Source organism: Rhodotorula paludigena, assembly GCF_050403205.1.
Source record: "Rhodotorula paludigena JCM10292 DNA, Rt_paludigena_JCM10292v1_ctg35, whole genome shotgun sequence".
NCBI classification, from domain to species: domain Eukaryota; kingdom Fungi; phylum Basidiomycota; class Microbotryomycetes; order Sporidiobolales; family Sporidiobolaceae; genus Rhodotorula; species Rhodotorula paludigena.
The window spans coordinates 74,074-96,474 of NW_027481423.1; the positions used below are offsets into that span (position 1 = coordinate 74,074).

At 63.5% G+C, this 22,401-nt stretch overlaps 8 protein-coding genes across 8 annotated transcripts; 4 read left to right on the forward strand and 4 right to left on the reverse strand.

Moving 5' to 3' along the window:
• Positions 1 to 13: 13 nt before the first annotated feature.
• GAA1 (GPI-anchor transamidase subunit GAA1) lies at positions 14 to 2,368 on the reverse strand (the record flags this gene model as incomplete). Its single annotated transcript, XM_076650394.1, has 9 exons — positions 14 to 475; positions 531 to 831; positions 890 to 1,217; positions 1,271 to 1,372; positions 1,429 to 1,530; positions 1,597 to 1,768; positions 1,832 to 1,919; positions 1,978 to 2,072; positions 2,135 to 2,368. 9 exons carry the CDS (start codon positions 2,366 to 2,368, stop codon positions 14 to 16), a joined length of 1,884 nt encoding a protein of 627 aa, XP_076504037.1.
• A 1,163-nt stretch (positions 2,369 to 3,531) lies between these two features.
• Positions 3,532 to 7,357, forward strand: JCM10292_002963 (uncharacterized protein; the record flags this gene model as incomplete). The annotated part of the gene is made up of 19 exons (XM_076650395.1): positions 3,532 to 3,897; positions 3,957 to 4,261; positions 4,345 to 4,500; positions 4,567 to 4,700; positions 4,778 to 4,987; positions 5,056 to 5,083; positions 5,170 to 5,190; positions 5,342 to 5,369; positions 5,448 to 5,526; positions 5,589 to 5,633; positions 5,698 to 5,818; positions 5,931 to 5,983; positions 6,045 to 6,128; positions 6,193 to 6,412; positions 6,474 to 6,713; positions 6,790 to 6,832; positions 6,908 to 7,172; positions 7,250 to 7,270; positions 7,341 to 7,357. The coding sequence occupies 19 exons, from the start codon at positions 3,532 to 3,534 to the stop codon at positions 7,355 to 7,357; spliced, it is 2,436 nt and encodes an 811-aa protein (XP_076504038.1).
• Positions 7,358 to 7,804: 447 nt separating this feature from the next.
• On the forward strand, positions 7,805 to 9,918 carry JCM10292_002964 (uncharacterized protein; the record flags this gene model as incomplete). The annotated part of the gene is made up of 13 exons (XM_076650396.1): positions 7,805 to 7,807; positions 7,861 to 7,963; positions 8,101 to 8,151; positions 8,210 to 8,245; positions 8,303 to 8,475; positions 8,548 to 8,725; positions 8,830 to 8,924; positions 9,013 to 9,120; positions 9,238 to 9,366; positions 9,436 to 9,520; positions 9,587 to 9,701; positions 9,765 to 9,838; positions 9,902 to 9,918. 13 exons carry the CDS (start codon positions 7,805 to 7,807, stop codon positions 9,916 to 9,918), a joined length of 1,167 nt encoding a protein of 388 aa, XP_076504039.1.
• A 1,096-nt stretch (positions 9,919 to 11,014) lies between these two features.
• Positions 11,015 to 12,673, reverse strand: JCM10292_002965 (integrase zinc binding domain-containing protein; the record flags this gene model as incomplete). Its single annotated transcript, XM_076650397.1, has 3 exons — positions 11,015 to 12,069; positions 12,128 to 12,397; positions 12,466 to 12,673. The coding sequence occupies 3 exons, from the start codon at positions 12,671 to 12,673 to the stop codon at positions 11,015 to 11,017; spliced, it is 1,533 nt and encodes a 510-aa protein (XP_076504040.1).
• Positions 12,674 to 13,358: 685 nt separating this feature from the next.
• On the reverse strand, positions 13,359 to 16,307 carry JCM10292_002966 (uncharacterized protein; the record flags this gene model as incomplete). Its single annotated transcript, XM_076650398.1, has 2 exons — positions 13,359 to 16,046; positions 16,158 to 16,307. The coding sequence occupies 2 exons, from the start codon at positions 16,305 to 16,307 to the stop codon at positions 13,359 to 13,361; spliced, it is 2,838 nt and encodes a 945-aa protein (XP_076504041.1).
• A 220-nt stretch (positions 16,308 to 16,527) lies between these two features.
• Positions 16,528 to 16,815, forward strand: JCM10292_002967 (uncharacterized protein; the record flags this gene model as incomplete). The annotated part of the gene is made up of 1 exon (XM_076650399.1): positions 16,528 to 16,815. One exon carries the CDS (start codon positions 16,528 to 16,530, stop codon positions 16,813 to 16,815), a length of 288 nt encoding a protein of 95 aa, XP_076504042.1.
• Positions 16,816 to 17,377: 562 nt separating this feature from the next.
• Positions 17,378 to 19,757, reverse strand: JCM10292_002968 (uncharacterized protein; the record flags this gene model as incomplete). The annotated part of the gene is made up of 3 exons (XM_076650400.1): positions 17,378 to 18,283; positions 18,398 to 18,681; positions 18,749 to 19,757. 3 exons carry the CDS (start codon positions 19,755 to 19,757, stop codon positions 17,378 to 17,380), a joined length of 2,199 nt encoding a protein of 732 aa, XP_076504043.1.
• Positions 19,758 to 20,557: 800 nt separating this feature from the next.
• JCM10292_002969 (ubiquitin-60S ribosomal protein L40) lies at positions 20,558 to 21,375 on the forward strand (the record flags this gene model as incomplete). Its single annotated transcript, XM_076650401.1, has 6 exons — positions 20,558 to 20,576; positions 20,660 to 20,676; positions 20,745 to 20,923; positions 21,086 to 21,230; positions 21,287 to 21,308; positions 21,371 to 21,375. 6 exons carry the CDS (start codon positions 20,558 to 20,560, stop codon positions 21,373 to 21,375), a joined length of 387 nt encoding a protein of 128 aa, XP_076504044.1.
• Between the last annotated feature and the right edge of the window lie 1,026 nt (positions 21,376 to 22,401).

Genomic DNA, 22,401 nt, shown 5'->3' on the forward strand with positions numbered 1-22,401 from the left:
CGACTACGAAGGGCTACAGCAATATGGCCGTGCTGTGCACCAGCACGAGCGGACCTACGAGCGCCAGCGCGACGGGGAGACTCCACCCGCCTCCGACGTGCCAGTCGCGCAGGAGCTCCCTCGCCCATACTTCCGCCTCGTCCCGCTGCGCGACTCGCCACAGTGACCAGATCCCTGTCGGCGACGCTGCGGCGAGGAGGAGCTGCTGGGCGCGCCGGACGGCTGTCTGTCGGCGGGAGAAGCGATGTGCGAGGGGCCGGAGGAGGACGAGGACGAGCGCGAGGTGTAGTGCCGAGATGAGCGAGAGCCCGAAGTTGAGCGTCGCCGTGACCGAGACCAGGAGGCCTGAGAGTAGGAGCGCGAGAGAGTGCAGTGTGTGCGAGAGGCGGATAGAGAGTGAAGGGTGCGCGAAGAGCGTGGATAGGAGGAGGGGGACGAGGAGGTGCAGGCCGAGGAGGAGGGACGCCAGAAACTCCTGCGGATACATCTGAGTTAGTGGCGAGACGGAGAAGACGGTAGCGGATGCGCACGTTGAGCTCCTTCGTCGGGTCCAGCCCGGTCAACATCCTCAGCTCAGCGGCGCCCGCTGCAACTGCGATCGCAACGACTGCAAGCGCACGCGCAACGGATCTGTCACGCTTCTCCCTTCCGTCTGCTTCCGCCCAGGTCATCAGACCCTGGATGGTCATGCCTGCGCCCAGGAGGACGGGCGCGGCGAGATAGTTGCCGACGGCGATGAATGAATCGACCGAGGTCATAATGTAGAGAAAGAAGGACTGGTGGAAGCGCTCGAGGAGGTTGTTGAGCGTGCGGAAGAGCGACTCGGTCGCGCTGTCAAAGCGAGCCGTGAGTACAGCGTTGCCAATCTGGCCAGGACGACGTGGTTTACCGTCCGAGAGAGTGGAATCCATGCGGACCCTCGGCGGGAACGCCAAAGAGCGTGATTGCATCGATGCGATACTTGCCGAAGGTGCCCTCGGGTCCGAGAATGCGCCCGTCGGCCGTGAGCGCGACCTGGCGGATCAAATTGCGCGCCGCGTGCGCGTATCGCTGCACTTCCGAGTGGCCGACGAAGGGGAGAGAAGCGAGGAAATTCGGAAGCGCAGACGTTCGAGCCGGGTCGTGCGAGTGAAGGAGAGGCGGGATACCCATGTTGCGCAGGATGCGGGAGGCCGAATTGATGAAGTCGAGGTTTGGGAGGTGGCCGTTTGCACCCTCTGCAGTCCGAATGTCAGCAGTTAATCCGTGCTGCCCGAACGCATGCACGCACCATAGTAGATGCCGGCATGGCTGAACGAGTGATGCGGATAGTCGAGGTTGAGCGCAGCCCAGATCGGCCCCGTCGTCAGCTTGAGCGGCTCGGCGTGCAGGTCTGCGGCGACGAGTCAGTATTTCGCGGTACCCGATCATGCGGGCAAGAAGACGCACTGTCTTGCCCGAACCCGTGGTATGCGTCGAGCCAAGCTTGCGTTCCAACGACGTAGTCGTCGCCGATCACGAAGATGATGTCTTTGGACCACATGGAGTGCTCTGACAAGCCGAGCGACGTCAGAGGTGACTCGACGAACGGCGGCGGGAAAGCAACCAGAAACGCACTCTTGAAGTAGTTGGCGAGCGCCAACACGAGTGCGACGCCCCGCGAGTTGATGCGTGGGTGACCGGTCTCATGCGTTGCCCGGCTCAGCCACGAAGCGGAGAGCACGAGTGCTTCTGCGCCATCAGTTTTAGGCGCATGCAGAATAGCATAGGTGTTGATGCCGGAGATCGTCTACGAGCGAGCACCAGTCAGCTCGATCAAGCGCTGCAACGTGCACAGAACGGATGCCCGTACCGCATTACCAGGTAGCTCATAACTGTACGCCTGCCGGGACGTGCTGAGGCCCAGTTCCTGGAGGACGGACTGTGCCGCTTTCGTCCGCCTGCAGCAAGCACAAGAACGTGAACACGCGAAACCTCAACCATATTGGGGCGACGCACTGCTCGACCGACACGTCCTCTTGACTCCACTTTGCAACCTTGTCCGCATAGATGTCCGCAATATGCACGTCTGCCCAGTTCCAGTAGGTGTTGACCTGCCGAGGCAAGTACGAATCAGCTATGCCTGCGTCGACCATCGTGCGATGCAGCAACGGACCTGGCCAGGTTGCAGTGCATTCTCGCTGATGTAGTGCTTGCGACCGAGGTCCTTATACGGCAGTGCGAGGGTGTATAGGAGGCCGGCGAGGATGAGAAGCGAGCGAAGGTACGGTGCGAAGGCAAGGATGCGGTCGACCAGCTTCTCCCGACGCACAAGCGTGCGCCGCAGGACGGCGTGGTCGTCTTCGAGTGCCGGTTTCCGGCCCAGCAAGGCCTTCAAGCGAGACGCCATGCTGACGGACGAGGCGGTGCAAGGGGAGCTGCCGGGAGTGACACGAGAGTCAGCACGACTCGGCAAGCGGTGCGATAGGATCCTCGTGCTCTGCTGGGTCGAGCTAAAGGCTCGTCTGCCGCTGTGTAGGCACGAAGCAGCAGGCCCGACAACCCCCACCTCGTCCTCTGGTCAGCATTGCCGCCCTCAGATTCGGGCCATGTTACACTCAGTCCATAACAAGCTGCCCGGCGCACTCGCTGGGAGCGCCAGTGCGCCGGCGTGTGCAGCTGAAGCGGTGTACGCACCTCGTATGCGGATCTCGTCGAGGAAGTGCAGCGGCAGCGATTCCGCCGGGGCTGGGTGGACCGCACAGGCCAGCAATCAACTCAAGGGCCGTCACACGCTTCCTTGGCAGACTCTCGAGCGAGCAGAGCGTGCAGGAGAGGGGCGACCTTTCTCATCAGTTGTCGCTCGCGAGCAGCACGCTTCCTCTCCCACGAAGGCACATTCGCCCGAACGCAGATGCAAGCGCCAGATGCACAAGTGCATTCGAGTCGAGGCAGCTAGATCTTGCTGTCTCCTGGACCGTGCGTCGACCGGAGAGGTGCGTTATCGCGTCGTCGTCCACTCAGCACGCAAGGTACGGTGTGCGCGCTCCGTGGAACGGCTAGAATGCTCCGCCGCGGCGTCGGTAGATTACGCGCCATGCGACCGCGCGGCCAGAACGCGTTGAATCTCGCGCTAGCCCGCTCGGCCGGGTCGACTTGATTTCTGCCGACACTCGTTGTAGGCGCGTACAGTGTCTGCGCTGGACGAGGCGAGCACGGACGTCCAGCACGTTTTCTTTCCTGTGCTCTCGGAACGCTGCCAGAGTGCTGCCTAGCTTCACGCACACAAGCTTATTCCACAAGTTCCCCTCCTTCCCCCGCTCCTCCTTATCTCTCCGTCCGAGCATGTGCTAAACTTGGCTTCGAAGGTACCGCGCGCCCACAAAGTCGCTGAGCAGATCGGAGAATTAGCCGCGCTGTCCCGTCAGGTACAATAGGTGCCCGGGCGAGCGGGCGAGACGGGCGTGCGGGACATGCGGTTCTTCCGCCGTGGGTCCGACGGCTCTCTTCCGGGTTTTTTGTGCTTCTCTTCGTGCTTCCTTCGTGGTCGTCGACTCGTATCGTAGGTCCAAGATGCGCACGACCGTTGCCGCCGCCGTCGGCGCGCTCGTCGCAGCTTCCTCTACTCTCGCCGCTCCTTCGCCCAAGTTTGCGTACATGAAGGACCGCTTCAAGTCGCAGCGCATTCCCGTTAACTTCAACCTCGACGTATCCAAGAACCAGTACAACAGCTCGGCGTACAATCTGACCGATGTTCCGGCCGCGCCGACTGCCAAGGCGCCGCACAAGAACGTGTGGGCTGGATTGTCCAACGACGAGGCCGCAGGCGTCATCGGCTTCCTACACAACCAGACGGACCTGAACCTGACTGCTGCCGCCGACGCTGGACCCTGGGACAACCTGATCACGACGCTCGACATTCTGACGCCCAACAAGACGGTCCGTTTCTTTCTTCCCCAAGCTTCGCACACAGTCTGCTGACATGCGCAACCTGACAGGAAACCCTTGCGTTCCTTGCTGGCAATGCGAGCGCCCCCGAGCGCTACGCCTACGCGACCATCAGCTTCAACACGATCGACGAGCCCTACGTCGAAGACTTCATCGTCGGCCCGCTTCCCGTGTCCGAGAACACGACCTACGCTCCCTACAGCTTCCGCTCGACCAAGGGCTCGTCGCGCGTGCGCAACTACGACGCCGACTCGGACAAGACATACGAACTTTTCACGAGCACGGCACAGGAGGTCGACGACATTATTGAGGCGCTTCTCGGCGCCCCGACTGACAACTGGGACATTTGGGGCATGTACGTGCAGTTTCTCCTGAGAGCACAAAGGCGTCTTTTGCGTTCCTGCCAGCGACTGACCCTTCTGTCTGTCCTGCGAGCAGCGACCCGCTTTGGCACGAGGACGGCAAGGTTATCTCCTGGGTCGGCTTCTGGGGCATCCCCGACTCTGTCTTCGACGGCCAGACGCTTCTTCCGCAAGGCATCTACATGAAGTTCGACATTACGGGACGTGACCCGTCAAAGTGGGAGTTCCTCGGGTGCGCTTTCCTCCCTTCCCCGTTCGTTGACCTCTGAATACTGACGCATCTCGCTCGTGCTCCCAGCTGGCTCCACAACTACGTCTACTACCCGACTACTGCTGCTTTCCGCGATGCTTGGGACAAGGGACTCGTCGAGATGACGACTCGCAACGCTGGCATGAACTCTACCTGGATCGGCACGGACAGGAAGGGTCCCGGTGCGTCCCTGCACCCAGCCCCGAACGAGCGTCACACCGTTTGTTCCAGTGCTGATCAGTCCGCCGTTGCGCTACAGAGCTTCCCCACGACGACCAGCCTCCTCCCATGCAGATTGCGCCCGGCGGCCAGCGCTTCTCGGTTGATGAGGAGGAGCAGTACGTCGAGTGGATGGACTTCTCCTACTACTGGTCCTTCCGCCGCGACACGGGCGTGCGTCTGTGGGACATCAAGTACAAGGGCGAGAAGATCATTCACGAGCTCGGCTTGAACGAGGCTTTGGCGCATTGTGCGGCCGCCTTTCCTTCCTCTGCTTACCTGAAGCAGCTCTGACTGACGCTTTTTACCATGTCATAGACGCCGGCAGCGACCCTGTCCAGAGCGGGTGCGTCACAGCTGCGATCCGACCGCGGCGGTGCCGATCCTTGGTCGTCTCCCTCACCTGCCGCTGACTTCCTTTGGCCTCCCCAGCACGACGTATTTGGACACGTGGTATGGTCCGTGAGATTTCGAGTCCCTGGACCATTCGGAAGAGTCAGCCGAAGTCAGCTGACCATACTCGCGCGTTCTCCCCCTTCTCCGCCATCGGCCTACATCGTCGGCACCTGCAAATTCTGCGGCTCTGTACGGTTCAACAACACAGGCGTACGTCCCCTGATCTCGTCAACATTGTCTGTTTTTGCGAGCTAACGAGAGGCTCCTTTTCCTTGTTCGTTTGCACCCATGCTCTCGTCCTATCACTCTCACAGTTCGGACCTTACTCGTTCGAGCTCATTGCGGGCTACGACTGCCCGACCTACGCGAAGTTTGTCAACTCGACCTTCCATGGTGCGCAATCTCGTTCTTTTTTTTTCTCGCCTCGCCTACTCACGCGCAACTCTGGCCGACAGCCAACGAGCTCTCGACTACCCACCGGAACTCGATCTGCTTCTTCGGTTCGCATCCTAGTCCTGCTTGTGCCGAGATGCACGTGACTGACTCGATGACGAATGCGCGCAGAACAAGATGTTGGGTATCCGATGCAGCGCCACACCAACGGTGTCTACGCCTCTGCGACCAAGAACATCGCCTTCACGATGAAGCACGTCAGCACGGTCGGCAACTACGATTACTCGTTCCTGTGCGTCCACCTTCCTCGGCTTGCGCGCCCGCTGCCGCGAGACGAGGTCTTCTCGCTCGTGCACAGCCTTCACCTCGGAGCTGCTCGCTTTTGACACAAGCTTCACCCGCAGTTACTCTTTCTACATTGACGGCTCGATCGCGGTCGAGGTCATGGCTTCCGGTTGTGAGTCTGGGCGATATTGCCCGTGTCGCTATTGCCAAGCTCATCAAAATCGCAACGCTAGACATCCAGAGTGCTTACTACGCCAAGAACGGCGAGTACGGCTACCAGATCCACGATGGGCTCTCGGGCTCGATGCATGACCACGGTGAGCCTTCTCCGCACAGTTTTTGCGAGACACTTGCCCCATTCTGACGCTTGTCTGCGCGTAGTCCTCAACTGGAAGATGGACGTCGACATCCTCGGCACGGCCAACACGGTCGGCTTCCACACGGTCGAGCCGACGACGGTCAAGTACGACTGGTCGCCCATCGAGCGCAACACCATGCACCTTGTCCGCAGCGAGCTGAAGAACGAGGCAAACGGTACGCTCCACTGGAGCAAGAACTCCAAGGACATGGTCCTTGTCTACAACAAGGAGGAGAAGAACAAGTGCGGCCCGACTCTATTGCAATTGCGCGAACTCAGCAAAACTGACGACCGACTGCCGCAGGTACGGCGAGGAGCGCGCCTGGCGCATCATGCCGCACATCGGCGGCGCGGGCATGTTCTCGACGATCCAGAACTCGACGAACGCCGGACCGAGCATCAACTTTGCGACGTCGCCGCTGTTCGTGACGCAGTACCACGACAGCGAGTTCAACTCGGCGCACCCGAGCAACGCCTACGACCCGTTCAACCCGGTCATCGACTTTGGCGAGTACCTCAACGACGAGAACCTCGAGCAGGAGGAGTGCGTCCGCCCCCTGCGGCCCCTTTTCCAATCTCTTGCGCACCGCTGATGGTCCCGAGCTGCCGCAACCCTACAGCCTCGTCCTCTGGTTCAACCTCGGCATGCACCACGTCCCGCACGTGCGTGACCTCTGCCTTCTTCACTGAAAGACCCTCTCGCTGATTCGAACTTCCCAATCTCCCGTCGACTCGCAGACCGGCGACCTGGCCAACACTGTGCACCAGACTGCTCACGCCGGCATGATCTTCAGCCCGCACAACTACCTGTACAGCGGGCCGCAGGAGCAGTCGTCCAACATGGTCCGCCTCGTGTACAACACGTCGAGCGGCGAAGCGACGGTCGACAAGGTCCTCACGTTCGGCGGACAGACCGCCATGGGCCTGTTCAACCTGACGGCGATCGCGCCGGACTACTACGCGTATCAGGGCGACGAGAACACGCGCAAGTTCCCGTACGACCGTGAGTCTCGTTCTAGCTCTTCCGCCTTTTTTTCTCCGACACTGGCTGACTCTAGTCCTTGCTTGTGTTTCCAACAGCTCTCCACCCGTATGACGACAGTGCGCCGACCTTTTGTTCCGTCTCGCGACGACTAATGTGCTGACTATGCTTCCGCTCTCCCCGCTGCAGCCGAATCTATCGTCTAGAGGGCCAATCTATTCGAGTAGAAAAATAAGGCGTGGCTAGAGCTCATAAAGGGGAACGACGGCCCAGGACGAAGGCCTCTGGAAATGCAAAAGGATTGTCTGGTCCAAGTCTGGCCTGCGACGCGAGGATGTAGGTAGGTAGGTAATATTGCACAAATTGAAGTCAACGTTAGAATGTACCTAGAGCGCAAATCGGACGGCTGAACGTGGCTGTGCTCGAAAAGGGGCCGACCGAGAAAGGCGAACAAACGGCGAGGAGGCGGTGCAGGCGGGGCGGCGAGCTCCCGAAATGGCGCCCTTCGCTTTCTTGCGCTCCTCTGCTTCCTGCAGTACAGCAGAATCGTGCACACGCTTGCGGTCAGCTCGTCCTAGCCCCAGCCCACTCGACGTCCGCGCTCTCGCCGATCTCACCTCGTTCCCCTGCACGCATCTCACCGCGCACTCAACATGGTGCGTCTGCAGGTCATTGTGGAGGACTGCAGCTTAAGTCTCCGTTTGTGCAGGGTCTCGCTAGTAAGATGGCCCTGGCGTACGCCGTCAACCAGGGTGCCCAGGTCGCCCAGCAGGCCATGGCCAACAAGCCGAGTCCCTACCCTCAGCAGCAAGGTGCGTCAAACCGAGCCGCTAGTCGCCTGTCGAGTCCGCGTGCGCGACGCTTCGGCGCTTTGCACGCCATGCTTGCAGAAGGGTGGGCGCTTACCTTACCGCTCCTCGTAATTCCGCCTTCCGACACCGCACGACAGGCTACGGCGCTCCTCCTCCGCAAGGCCAGGCTGCCGGCTACTATCAGCAGGGTGCGGACTGTCGTCGTCGCGAGACTGGGCAATTCTGACGTAGCGTGCATCTGTGCAGGCGCACCGCAGCAACAGCAACAGCATCACCAGGCTGGTCTGTCCCTCTTTGCAGCTGCTTCCTGCCCCTGCACCACTAATGCAGTCTTCCCAGGCTATGGCGCTGCTGTAGTGGGCGCTGCGGTCGGCGCAGGCGCTTCGGGCTACCACCCGGGCTACGGTGCTCCGCCGCCTCAGCAAGCCTTCGGAGGCGCGCAGCACAGCGGCTCGCCGACCACCAACCCGCAGCTCATTCTTAACGTGCTCAAGCAGGGTGTGCAGGACCAGGTGCGCGGGACTTCCCTCTCTCGATTGACCTCCTGCCGCCTGGACTTGACTGACTCGTCGATCTTACTGCAGAACCTGCATGCGTTCTACCCGCCCGGCTCGCTCGAGCAGCTCGCGCAGCGCATTGCTCAGACGGGCGCGCTTGCGCGGATTGCGTCCGAGTGGAGGCTTCCCAACGAGGTTGCTTTTGATCTCGCTCGTCTCGCGCTGTTCGACGTGCAGCTCTACATCGACGACTCGGGATCGATGGGTGCGTTTGTCACCAGCAGCTCTTTCTGAACCCTGTTCAGCAGACATCGCAAGATTGGGCAGATCAAGATTGAGCAGATCTGACGTTCGTATCGCATCACCTAGCTTTCGAGGAGAACGGCTCGCGCATCGACGACGCCAAGCTCGTGACCTCGCGCGTGGCGCAGGCGGCCTCTCTGTTCGATACGGACGGTATCCAGGTGCGCGGGCTGCTCCTCTTGCACTAACGGCTGTCCTTTGCCTCTCGAAGTCAGGCAATCTAACTCGTTCCCGGGTGATCGCTCATAGGTCTTCTTCATGAACTCGCCGACGGTCGGGCATGGCATCTCGAACGAGGGGCAGGCGCAGTCGCTCCTTAGCGGGATCACCTTCTCTGGCTTGACGCCGCTCGGCACGGTGCGTTCAAGCGCTTCCTCCACATGGCAAGGACTTGCTAGTCATCGTCTTTGACGAGGTCCTGAGCGAAGTGTGCCGGTTGTGTGCCCAACAATTGCTGACATAGCGCACAACCAGTCCCTCGAGAACAAGATTCTCCGGCCGCTCGTGCACGCCGCCCAGTCCGGCACGCTGCGCAAGCCCGTCCTCGTCATCGCTGTCACGGACGGCGAGCCTGCCTCGGAGAATCGCTACAAGATCGTCGACGTGTGTTTTTCCTGCCTCGTTGCCTTGCGTCCCTCCTCCCGAGACTTATCTCGCTCTCGATGCTCACAGGCGATCAAGAACGCGAAGAACGCGCTTGGTGCAACTCGCTACGGGCCCGACACGCTCAGCATCGAGCTTGCACAGGTCGGAAACGGTCCGTGTCTTTCCATCTTTTCACGCCCTCCAAGGCCTCTGCTCAATTTCTGCGACCGATTCACAGACCAGAAGGCTGCTGCCTTCCTCAACGAGATTGACCGCCACCCCGACATCGGCCGTTTCGTCGACGTCACGAGCAACTTCGAAACCGAGAGCGCCCAGATGCAGCAGACCACCGGGTGCGCCCCTTTCCTCCGCCACTTCGCCCTTTGCGAGCCCCACTGACCTGCTGCACCGCACAGCATCGCCCTAGTGCCTGACATGTGGCTTGTGAAACTCCTCATGGGCGGGATCTCGTCGGAGTACGACTCGCACGGTGAGCCTTCGTTGTCTCATCGTCAAGGGGCACTCGGAGCTCATCCTGCCACTCTCCTCGCAGACGAAGTCCGCCACTAGGTGAACAAGACGTCATCGTTACTTACTTACCATTCTTACTACGGATCAAGCCGTGCAATGTCAGGAAATGTCGTTCTTCAAGCGAATAGCGCAGAGCTGCCTCCTCACCTGCCTCAGCCTTCTCAAGCCGTCTTGGTCGCTCTCATATGCCGCAAGAGCAGAATTTGTGGTTGTTGGCGGTCTTTGAGCGGAATGTGCCGACATTGTCGGGGGCCGAGCGGAAGAATGGTGCGAGCGCAAAGCTCAAGCTTCGCAAGTTGCACGGCAGGGGCCGCCATCCTCTACTTGAGGCAATCTGAGCGCGACGCCCGAGTGTCACTGCTGCCTGCCTGGGCCAAAGCGGTCAAATAGAGGACGGATACGGGGGAGATTGGCAGTTTTGCAAGTTGAGTAGTTGATATATGCGTGTCTCTGCTGAGGGTAGCATTACAAGGGCGTTTTGGCCGAGCGGTCTAAGGCGCTAGCTTAAGGTTACCTGTTAACCCGCTAGTCCGAAAGGGCGTGAGTTCGAATCTCACAGACGTCATTACCTTTTTGCATTCCGTCGTTCCTTGGAAGCCGCCGGCGTGCCCTTTTGCTGTTCTTCGTGAGACGGCGCACAGCTCTAGGTGCCCCGGAGACCCGCTCAGGCGTTTGATCGGACGATGCGCCTCTACGCGAGCGCTACTTCTCCTCCGCGCACCCGTCAAGCGTGAGAGCCAAATAGGAGCTTGCCCGTGAAGCGGCTCAGTGGCTTTCCGCCTGCGCATTCCGGTTTCACAGCAGGCAGCGTACGAATCAGGATGCACCGATCTTATGTCTGCAGGGCCTGTCAAGGCAGTGGACGGGAGATGCGCGACAAGGTGAGCCTTCTCAATCCGCAACTCGCGCGCTGGTCGCTCTCTGGTTGAAAAAGGGTCGTAGCAAAGCAATGCATAGCGGACCGAGGGAAGGCAATGCGGGCATACTGTGCGGATGTGGGCAATCGATAGGAAGGGCGCGACGGAGGACACTGCGGCGATAAAGGCACAACGACATGCGAGAGCAAATACGGAGAGCAATGCGAAAGTGCGTGGACAAAGCGGCGGGAGCAAAGGCAGAGAGCAGGTCAACAATGCTAGAAGTGCGGGAAATGCGGGTGAGAAGCCTGCGCGGGTTGGTCGGTACTTGATGCGAGCTGCAGTGGGGGCAAATGCGGCTGCTCGCGCTCGGCTGGCGAGAGCGACGAGGTGGCGAGGCTCGCGAGCGCCTGTGCCGCAGCCTCGAATTGTGCACGGCTGGACGAGGCCGAGCCGCTCACCTCGCGGCGCGCCTGCGGAGGCTTGCCGAACGACAGGCGGCGCCGTGCAGGCGTTGTCCGGACACGAGCAAACTGCTGCCCGCGGTTGGACATGTCTTCGTCAGACAGCGCAGGGGACGTCGCTATGCCGTCTGCGTCGACAAGATGCCAGTCTACATCGACGGGACCAGGGCGGCCAGCAAGTGCGGACGGCGAAAAGGCGAGTGGCCCGGGGTCGAGGTACGACTCGAAGCGGACCGGGGTGGTCATGCCACTGAGCTGTCGAGAGTTGACGGAGCGAGCCTCGCCGAAAGGAGGCTCGAAGCCAGACTCGAAGACGGGTGAAGGGAACGAAAACGGCGACGACAAGTTGACCGAAGCAGGCGTTGCGAGGATCTCGGCGAGGAAAGCCGGTACTGGTTCTTCATGCTCGTCAGGGCGAGGTGGAGGGGTAGCGGGCGGGGCGTAATGCGGCTCGGGCGGGACAAAGACGATTGAGCGGGACGGGGAGCCAGTGTCGCTTGCGCCCGACGTCGAGGAGACTGGCCTGGGCACGAAGTACTGCGATGGCGAGCGCAGCACAATGGCATCGCCCATTTGAAGGGGCGCCTCAGCCTCGTTCGTCGACCTCGACCGGCTCGACCTGCCCCTCCGGCACCGCCACGACCTCGAATGAAGATGCTCGGATCCGGGGTCCGCCCTGCTGCTGCGGCTCGACGGCGTCGACGGCACGGGCGTAGCAGGTATGGGCATGCGCGTTGGGATTGCGCCCTCGTCCTCGCCGTCGTCGGACAAGCTTATCCGTCCCTGCCACTTCTCGCGCGGGACGTAGATCTGGCCGAGGCGCTCGCTCTCGCACGTCGGGCAGAGCTTGAGGTAGGCGATCACGAGCTCTGTGGCGACCATGAGATCAGCTCGGGGGTCTGAAGTAGGACGCGCAGTGGGGCGCACCCTTCGGCAGCCACGACCATGTCTCCTTGATCTTGGCAAGCGTCTTGTCACGGCCCATGTGGCCGAGTCCCACGTGTGCTGCGGAGATTATGTCGTAGATCTGACCCTTCGTCGCGATCCGGCGACCGTCGCGCAGGATTGCAGACGGGTCGGAGCTGTCATCGAGCGTGAAGTGCTTCTTCGTCCAATGCCGGTCCTGTGCGGTCCCGAAGCGAGTCGAGCCCGGGTTCCGGAGGATGCTCATTGTGAGGCTGTAGCGTTGCGGGGTACCTGCAAACCGGCCAAGCCAGTGAGTCAGGTCCGCTGCAGCGGACGAAGGCCCGAAAGGCGCGGCTCACAGACAGACTTCTCCTTCTTTGTGTAGTGCAGCGTGTCGAGGTAGGCATCCATGGCCTTCTGGAAGGCACGCTGCGAGGGAACGTCGAGCTGGGAGCCGTGCGAGTCGGACGATGCGCTGGAGGAAGCGACCAACGAGCGGGGAGGCGAGAGGTCCGAATCTGCGCTAGCCGGGGACGAGACCCGGCTGTGATTGCGTGTAGCGGGCATGCTCGCGGCTCACCGAGCCCTGTGACGACCTGCACGGGGCGAGACGAGCGGGACCTGTCAGTAAACGGAACGGACCAGATGAGGACTCTCGCGAAAGAGGGAGACGCACCCGGTCTAGCCCGATCCACTCGATCCCTACTCTGCTGCGCTTTTCTCTGAGGATGGTCCCGGGTCCTCGCCCTGCCGCTGCAAGGTGCGAGGTCGCCGGCCTCACGCGCCGAAGCGGTGTACCGGAACTCGGGCGTGCGACGTGCAGCAAGCGCAGGTATTGGCTGGACAGGATGCCAGAGGGGATACTCAGGTGCACGCGCAGCTAGCCAGCACACTCGGCGACCGACAGACAAGTAGTACGGCCGCGAAACGCGAGAGAAGCGCAGAGGGATGCTCTGAGGGCGACATTGCCCCGCCGCTTTCACGCTGCAGTCGAAGGGGAAGCACCGATCGCCCGGACCCGGCAGCTCTGGGAGAGTACCTGTCCCACGCGTGCCTCGCTGCTGCCAGATTTTCTCGCGCACTCACAGAGCCTTGAGCGCTTCTAGCTTCTTGTGGTTCCGCCCACATCGCGCCGCGCTGCCGCCTCGTTGTGAGGGAGGGAGAAACAACACAGTGAGCTTGCAACAACATAGACAGAGTGACCGCCAGGAGACGGGAGGAGGGAGAACCCGCCGCGGCGACCTTCCCAAACCTAGGACCTCCTCAACTCGGGCACGCCCTCCTTCCTCCCTCCTCGGCGCATCCACGCGATTTCCCGCTCCGTCGGGATCGCATCCCTCCCGAGCCAGCGCGCGAGCGCAGCGCGCCAGTTGTCGACGAGGTCTTCGCCGATCGCAGCGTCGCCGTCGACGTAGGCCATGGCGAGGCAGAGCGTCCAGCGCGAGGGGCGCACGTGCACGTGCTGCATCCACGCGACGACGAGCGGGATGTCGCGCACCGAGCCGTGCGACCCGACGAGCTGGATCAGCGAGCGGAACACGCGGTCGTTCGGGTAGAGGTGCGGCGCGTGTGGCGGTGTCGGCGAGAGCGTCGTCGCGAACGGGCGCCACTTGCGCGGCGGCGTCAAGTGAGGCTGCTCAGGCACCTCGTCGGCTGCGCCGGTCGTGTCATTGCCCGACTCAGGAGGAGGAGACGAGCTCAACCCGGTACGGAGCTTCTGGGCGAGCCAGCCGGTCAAGCCGCCCTGTTCCCTCGCGCGCCATCGGAACAGCGGGTTGAACAACTCGACGTCCTGCCAGTTGGACTCGAGGACCTCGCGCCATAGGAAGCGCTCCATGACCTTGCTCGCCGGACGGCCGTCCCACCGGTCATCGGCGGCGCCTCCGTGCCGCGACGCGCCGAGCGACGACAGCTGCGCAAGGTCGGCGTGGTCGTCGTGCTCGCCGCCAGCGAGCGGGCTATCTTGCCCAAAGGACCATGCGGCGCTCTTGCCCGCCGCGAGACCGGCGTACCGCGCCGAGTCGATCAGGATCGAGAGCGTTGCCGCGTCGGGGCGGACGCCGTACCGCTCCTCGAGCGACTTGAAGAGCGAGTGCACCTGCTGGTGCCGCCCCGCGCGGTTCAAGTGCGCGAGGATCGCGTTGAACGGGATAATGTCGAGCGGGACGGTCCCCTGCCGCATCGTGCGCTGTCTTGGCGGGACGGACGGCGACATCGTCGGAATGACGACGACGTCGTCCCTCCCGCGGACGACGCCGTAGTAGTCGAGCAGGCGCAGCGCGGCCTCGTCGCGCCCGAGAGCGCACAGGATGCGCACGACGGCGTCGAGGAGGTGCCCGTCCGGCTGGAACTCGCGCGCTTCGAGCGACCGCCAGAGGTTGAGCCCGGCGCGGTGCTCGCCGCGGCGGTGCATCGTGCGCAGGATGAGCGTGTAGATGCGGATCGAGGGTGCAAGCGGGCGATAAGGGCGAGACGAGGGGTTCGGGTCGGAGGGGTCGGCGAGCGAAGGGGAGGAGGCAGCTTGCTCGAGGCTGGCGGCGACGGCAACGAGATCTTGGGTTGAGATGTCGGATTGCGCGGCGGCCATGCGGAAAATCTGCACCCACGCGACGGTATCGAAGCGGAAGGCTGGCGGCGGGAACGAGACGGTGCGCTGCTTGCCGCGAGCATAGTCGAGCAGGGTACGGAAGTAGGGAAGCGAAAAGTCCGGATCGAGTAGTCGAGTCGAGTCGTAGATGTTTTGTGGCAAGTTGGCGGGCGAAGCGCGACGTTTGACCGCCCCCGCCGTCGCCTGCCGTGGCGCAGCGACTGCCGTGTCGTCTTGCACATCGTCGAGATGCTCGAGCCCGGATTGCGGCTGCCGGGCAACGACTGCCTGCACTTCGTCGCGCTCCCCGCCGGCCAAGCGGAGCTCGCGCACCCTGCGCAACTCGGCGTGATGCGCGGCCTCCTCGTCCTCGCCCACAAACGTCTCAGCCTCCTCGAGCACATCTTCGTCCTCGGCGACGGGCTCGGGCTCGACAGTGGCGCCCGCTTGATCCACTCGCTCGAGCTCCCTCCGCCGCCGCTTCCTCCTCGCTGGGCCGAGCGCCCGTATCTCCTCGAGGACCTCGACTGCACTCCGCACGTCGCCGCGAGCAGCATACAGCGCGACGATGCGGTGCAAGACGGGGCGGTGTGGCGGCCACCCGTCCTGTGCCATGTCGAGGACACGGCGCATGGCCTCGTCCGGGTCGCGCGGGATGAGCTTGGGCGAGAGGAGCGCGAGGTGCGCGCCTAGCGTCGTCTGGATCCCGCGCAAGGCCATAGTTGCGCGCAGGAGCGAGACGAGCGGGTCGAGGATGTAGAGAGGAGTGGCGGTGAGGGTGTTGGCGCGCGAGCGCTCCGACGCGAGGGCGGCGATGATGTGCTCGAACGATGCAGGCGAAGATAGGGAGGCGGCAGAGTCGGCAGGCGTGAAGCAGACCCAGTCGACCGTCTCGCGGAGAGCGACGTAGTGCCGCACTTTGAGGAAGTGCTGCACGCACCGGGCGACAAAGAGGCCGCGGCGCGCCTCGGTGAGGGCGGTAAAGCGCGGCGAGAGGAGCTGCGAGGCGAGGTAGGGGACGTGCGACTGCTGCGTAACGAGGCCAGGCAGGCTGAGGTAGAGCCAGTCGGGGCAGTCGACCTGCTCCTGCGCCGCGTTGGGCCCGAGTGCGGCATCGGATGCGGCGCTCTCGAGCAGGCCGAGGCGCTCGAGGGCGTAGACGGGGTCTCTTCGAGCGAGAACGTCGACCCAGACGGCAAGCGTTGCGGGCGGGACTCTGCGGTGCGCAAGGAGCTTGAGGAGGAGGTTCCGCGGGATGTGGTGTCCTTGCGCGAGGGTGCGGGCGATCCACGAAGTGCGGACGTGAAAGATGTCGGGTAGCTCGTCGGGCTTGACGGGCCCGGGCTTGCGCTGCTGGAGGGCGACACGATGGACTGGACGAGCGAGAGGACGAGGCGGAGGAGCTGCAGCGCGGTACCGACGACATCAGAGCCCGCGATGATTGGCGCCCAGCTGCAGACACACATTTACGACGCTCTGGAGGTGCTGCTCGGGTGCTTGCAGGTCGTGCGGGTGCAGAAAGGACGGCGAAGGCGGAAGACGGAGATGAGAAGCGGGAGAGCGAGTGCGCCCGTCGAGCGAGGGCGTGGGCGGGTGCGAGCATCGTACGAGCATCTCTGAGCGCACTGCAGCAGTCTTTAACGCGCCATGCGGGGTGGGCGGGGGCTGTCAGATTGTAACCATGCGCGGATCTCGCAGAGGCGAAGTTGACCGCAACTTGGCTCTGCAGCCCCGCAGACACCGCTCTACAGGTCCGCGCAGAACTCGTTGCTCCGACACTTGTACCAACTGACTCGCTGCCTCTCTCTCGCAGACTCATCCTCCCTAACTCGCCATGCCGTCGCTCTCCGTCTCGTACAACATCTCGCCGCCGCCTGCCTTCAGTGCGAGCACCGCAACGCCCGAGCCGTCGTCGACGCTGTCCTACCCGCTCGACGCCTCGACCCCGCTCGCGCACCTCGAGTCGCTCGAGCGCGCCCTCCAGTCGGCGCGCGACGACCTCAACGCCCGCCTGACCGAGTGGAAGGACGCGCTCAAGGACGTCGAGAAGCCCGCCAAGAAGGGCAAGAAGAAGAGCGCAGAGGAGGACGAGGACGAGGGCGACGAGGAGGAGGAGGAGTGAGCGGGTGTGCTCCGTGCGAGGACGGGAGGAACAACGTTTTGAGGGAGCGAGCGTCAAGGCCGTGCCGGTAGGGCACGTCAGAAGGTGCGCTTGGCGAGCTGATCTCGCTGCACTTGTCGCGGCACTCAACTTCATCCTCTCGACTTGCAGATACTCGACGCGGGTGCCCTCAGCTTCCCAGACCGCCCACCGAGTCGTCAAGACGCTCAACGTCGGATACAGACGTCCGATTACGCGCGACGGGTAGGCTAGCCGATCGAGGGCTCGAGGGAGGGTCGACTGCTGGAGCAGGTGTCAGGTAGCATGGTCTCAAAGGACGGCTGTGTTGCACTACAACTTGCAATCGTAAGAAATCTCAAGGCGGTACATGTCCTCCACGGAGAGCGCATACGGTTACCGCCTTGACTTGGGGCCAGCAACGAAGTCTCCCTCTCCTTCACTGAGCAGACCCGGTAAGTGCGAGCAAAGCTTGTGATGCAGCGAGAGACGTCACAAAAAAGATATCACGTACTGCAAAGCGCACGCCCATCCCCCCGCCCGCAACCCCGCCTCGCCTCGTACCTCACGCCTGGCGCGCCCCAAGCACCTTCCTCTCCCTCGCACGCCCCTCGCCCTCCCCTCCTCCCCCCCTTACCCCCTTCTCGAGCTCCTCCACCGCGTGGGCGTGCGCATGCGGGCGAAAGACCCCCTGCGCCTGTTCGGCGAGCTGCGCGCGAGCGACGAGGTCGTGCGGCGCGAGCGGGAAGGCGGGACTCGCGGCGAAGGCGGCGCGAGCGGGGTTGGTGGACGGCAGCGACGACGAGGAAGAGGACGAGGGGGGTGAAGAGGGCGTGGCGGAAGGCTGCGGCGCGAGCTGAATGCGCGATGGGCTGGTCGAGCGAGTCGCGGCCGCCTGGACGCCGTCCGCCTGCGACACGGGCTCGGCGCCTTCGTCGTCGTTGCGCAGCGAGAACGATCCCTCGCCACGGCCGACGAGCCCGAACGACGGCCTCGCGCAGCGGTCGACGACGGCGACGAGCTTGTCAATCTCGCCAAAGACGGGCTCGTCCTCCCATTCGTCCTCCTTGTCCTCCTCTTCCGGCCCGTCGCCCGCATCTGCATCGATATTATCGAAATCGACCGAGAGCTTGAACGGCGAGACGCCTTCGGGCGTTGCGAGCGTCGGCGCGCCCTTTGCGCCGCTGTCGTGCGCGTCCCGGAGACGCCCAGCGGGTCCACGCGGTGTCTTGCCGTGGTTGAGGCTCGAGAGCGGGCCGTGCGAGGAGGGGTCGGACGCGGAGACGGCGCGCGGCGTGAGGTGCAGAGGGCGGGTAGATTCGAGTTCGGCGGTGGATGGGCGCGTGCGACGAGGCGAAGCTGAGGTTCTCGAAGACTCTGCGGGCGCTAGGATGCTGCACGAGTTGGTCGGAGCGACAGAAGCGGGCGTGCGAGGCGACGGCGCGGAAGAGCGCTCGAATGGTTGAAGACGCTACATGATCAAATGGCAGTGAGCGTCTCATCGACTTTCCGTATGATCCGCCGCTCCTTCGCGCATGAATAGCAAGGACGGCGGAACCCGCAGGAAAGAAGGAGCGAGGCGCACCTCTTGACTGAATGCAGCCACGCCAAACTCGTCCGCCTCTTCACCCTCCTCCTCGTCCTCCCACCCCGCAGCCTCGTACGCTCGTCCCGCCCCCGCAGCGAACAGCCCGCTCCCGCCGTCCCTGCGCCGCGGGACCGGGCGCGGCCGGTTGCGCACCTTCTTGGCGGACGACGAAGGCGCGGCGGGCGAGAATTGGAGCGAGGGGAGCGCGACGAGGCGCTTTTTGCGCGTCGAGGAGGGTCGGTAGGGCGTATGTGACGCGGAAGAAGAGTGTGAGCGTGACGCTGTGGCGTCGGACGAGAGCGTGAGCAAGCGAGCGAGAGGTACGATAGCGAGCGAGACCCGCCGAACCGAAGTAGGCGGCCGACTCTTGCGCAGGCGAAGCAATCGCCCACGTCACCTCGGCCGTAGCGTTCAGCTCGTCATCGTCGCCGGCGAGGAGCTCCTCGTCCTGCGCGAGCGCCTCGTCCCGCTCCTCCCGCGCGATCCTCGACCTCGCGCTCCCGCTGCTCTCGCGCGGGCGCTTCTTCGCCCCCTTCCCCTTGTCCGGAAGGTGTGGGAGACTGTCAGCGACGACGTGCTGCATGATCGCAACCCCCTTCTTACCCGGGCTGCGGCGCTTGACCGAGCTCGGCGCGCCGGGACGGCGGCGGAAGGTGAGGGCGGCGGCGCGCGCGAGGGCGCCTTTGAGCAGGCCGCCGCCGGTGCGCTTCTTCGCGCTCGGAGCGTCGGAGCTGACGTGGGGAGGAGCAGGGTCGCGCTTACCGAAGCTGAATGCGCGCTTTGGCGCGGGAAGCTGCGTGCTGAAGGCGGTTGAAGTCGACGGAGGGACGAGAGCGGCGACTCCGCGCGCGCCGGGGATCGAAGCGAGAGCAGCGCCAGTCGGTAGCTCCGGCGCGAGCGAGGGAGTAGGAGCGCGTTCCGGCGAAGGCGGGAGCGATTGGGGCGACGGCGAGCGGGCGTAAGTAGCGGCGTCGGAGCGGATCGAGTCGGGCGAACCGGGCGCCGGCGCCGAATCGCTGCTCGCGAATGGGTTGAGGCGGTGCTTGAGAGTCGAGGAGAAGGACGAGCTACGCGAATGCGTCGCGGCGACGGCTGAGGCGGGTGCGAAGTCGTCATCAGTCGAGGGGAGGAGGCGGTGCGCCCCTGCGAGCGAGGCCCACGGGTCGCGGAGCGGGCTGTCGAGCGGCGGGGCGGGCGAGGAAGGTTCCTGGAGGGGTACTGCGCGGGTCGGGCGGGCGGGCGAGGGGTTGACGAGGCGGATGCTGCTGTCGTCGCGCGGAGGAGACGACGGAGCGGGCGAGTCCTCGTCGAGGCCCGGTGGCGCGGGGAGCGTCTTCCCGTCCACTGAGCGAGCCATTCTGGCCTGTGCCTACTCGAGCAAGCGCGAGCGGGTGCGAGAGCCGAGCGGGTGCAAGCGAGACCAGCGACAACGAGCGAAGGCGGTCCGAGCAATCTGGAGCTCGTCGCGGGAGTGAGGATCGAGCGACATTTGCTACTGGGTGTGCTCAGGACTACATGCAGCACTTCTCGGGCCGTCCAACGCATGAGCAAGATGAACAGCATCGGCGCGAAGGCGGTCATGTCAGCGAGAGGGGGGATGCGGACATCGCTGTACACCCTCCAGGGACGCGTGAGCAGCATGGGCGACGCTTATGGGCTGTTTCAAATCAGTGAGAGGGCAGGTCAAGCCCGACGAGCGCTGCCAGCGAGTAAAGCGACGCGGCGGGTCGAGCGGCGAGGCGGAGAGGGGGCCAACGCCGGGCTCACGCCCCGCCGAAAGGGTGGCTCCTGGCACCAAGCGGGTACAAAGCAGTGCAGAGTACGCTCAGTACACTCGAGACTGTCCACGGATGGGGCTGAGACGAGGGGCGAGCGAGGGTGCGGTCGCGGGGCGGCGGAGGGCCTCGTTCGGGCTCGCGGGCGACTTGGTCTTTCCGGCTGCCCATCCTCGCCACTAAGCAGGTGCGTGCACGCGAGCAGCACCGTCCTCCCCGCAGTACTCCCGCGCTGACCCGCCCCGTGCCCCCTCACCCGCCCGCCCTCGCGCCGCCTCGCCTCGCGCCCCTCCGCCTCTCGAAAACCTCTGCGCCTCGCCTCGCTCCGCCCGCTGCCCTCGCCCGCCCCTGCTGCCTGCCCCGTGCACCTCACCAGGTCAACATGCAGATCTTTGTCAAGAGTGCGCACCCGCCCGCCCCCTTGCGCGACCCTCCCGATCCGAGCTGACCTCCTCTCGACCCCCTTGTCGCCATCTCGCTACAGCCCTCACGGGCAAGACTGTGCGCCCGCCCTCTAGCGCAACCGTGCTCTCTGTGAACGACCCGAGCTGACCCGCGTTGCGCAACAGATCACCCTCGAGGTGGAGTCGTCCGACACGATCGACAACGTCAAGGCCAAGATCCAGGACAAGGAGGGCATCCCCCCCGACCAGCAGCGCCTCATCTTTGCCGGCAAGCAGCTCGAGGACGGCCGCACCCTTTCGGACTACAACATCCAGAAGGAGTCGACCCTCCACCTCGTCCTCCGGTCAGTCTGAGCTCGACTCCGCCAGCGGCATGGAACGCGATCTGGGGAGGGCGTGTGGGCAGGGGAGGGAGGACGTTTGAAGCGGACGTGCAGGAGCGGGAAGAGGGAGCGGCATGTCGGGACACGCAGGTGCGCTGACCCCGAGGTCCCCCCTGCGCGCAGTCTCCGTGGTGGCATCATCGAGCCGTCGCTCCGCATCCTTGCGGGCACGTACAACTGCGATAAAATGATCTGTCGCAAGTGCTACGCGCGCCTCCCGCCGCGTGCGACCAACTGCCGCAAGCGCTCGTGCGGCCACTCGTCGCAGGTCCGTCTCTCCCTCGCAATCTTCTCTCCTCTTCGCGCTGACACCCTGCCTTTCAGCTCCGCCCTAAGAAGAAGCTCAGTGCGTACCGAAAACGAAAGAAGGAACGAAAAGGGGATGATGCTGACCTTAAACCTGCACAGAGTGATCCACTCGCCTCTTCATTGCGGCGGCCGCGGGATGCGTGGAATGCGATCGGTTACCACACGATGTCGTTGCGAGTGACCATTGGACCGAGAGGGGAGCGAACGATGGGCTCGGCGCGATGAGGGACAGCCGTACGCCCCACATCGCTCCGAGGTGGTCCTGGAGCGAGAGCTGGCTTCCTCACTCCGCCCGCCGCCGCCTTCATTTCTTCCGACAGTTGCCCTCCCGCAAGTGCTTCATGGGCTATCAAGCCGCCTCGGGCGGTGTCGAGCCCTTGCGCTGGGCGGAAAGACGAGCGCAGCGCGAGGAAGTCTGGCAGCGGAGTGGTGCGACGCTCGCACAACAGCTCTGCTTCCTGCTGTACGGGAAGCCGTGAGTACAGCAGGAAGCCGTGAGTGTGCGTGGACCGGGAGAGTACGGTCGACTTGATTGAGGAAGCGCAACATCAATCAGCTTTGAACGCGAGAAGACCAGCTTGTCGACACGAAGTCAACGCAAGGCGCGCACACGTGCTGATTACAGCAGCCCGACCTGCACATCCTCCGTCCGATAGAAGCGAGCAAAAAGAACGAGCTCCCACAGCCAGCGAGCCGGTGAAGAAGACGGGGAGGGGGCAAAAAGGTAATGACGTCTGTGAGATTCGAACTCACGCCCTTTCGGACTAGCGGGTTAACAGGTAACCTTAAGCTAGCGCCTTAGACCGCTCGGCCAAAACGCCCTTGTGTGTTCAACCGGACAAAACTTGCCAATCTATAGCGCTGCTGCCGAATCGCCTTTGTTATGGTCGTCTGTGTGGCCGTGCCGTCGCCCTTTCCGTACGAACTCTTCGGGCACCCTAGAGGCGTGGGCGTTGCGAAACATGCACCACTGCACGCGCTACACACAGGTCAATCTCGAATACTTCTCACACGCCGCACCGGATGCTGTTATCCGCTCACTGCTCGCAACTCCAGCGGGTTCGGGTAGCGCACAGCAAGAGTTACAATCACGGACCCTAGCAGGGGAAAAAGGAGGTGTGGGAACGGGT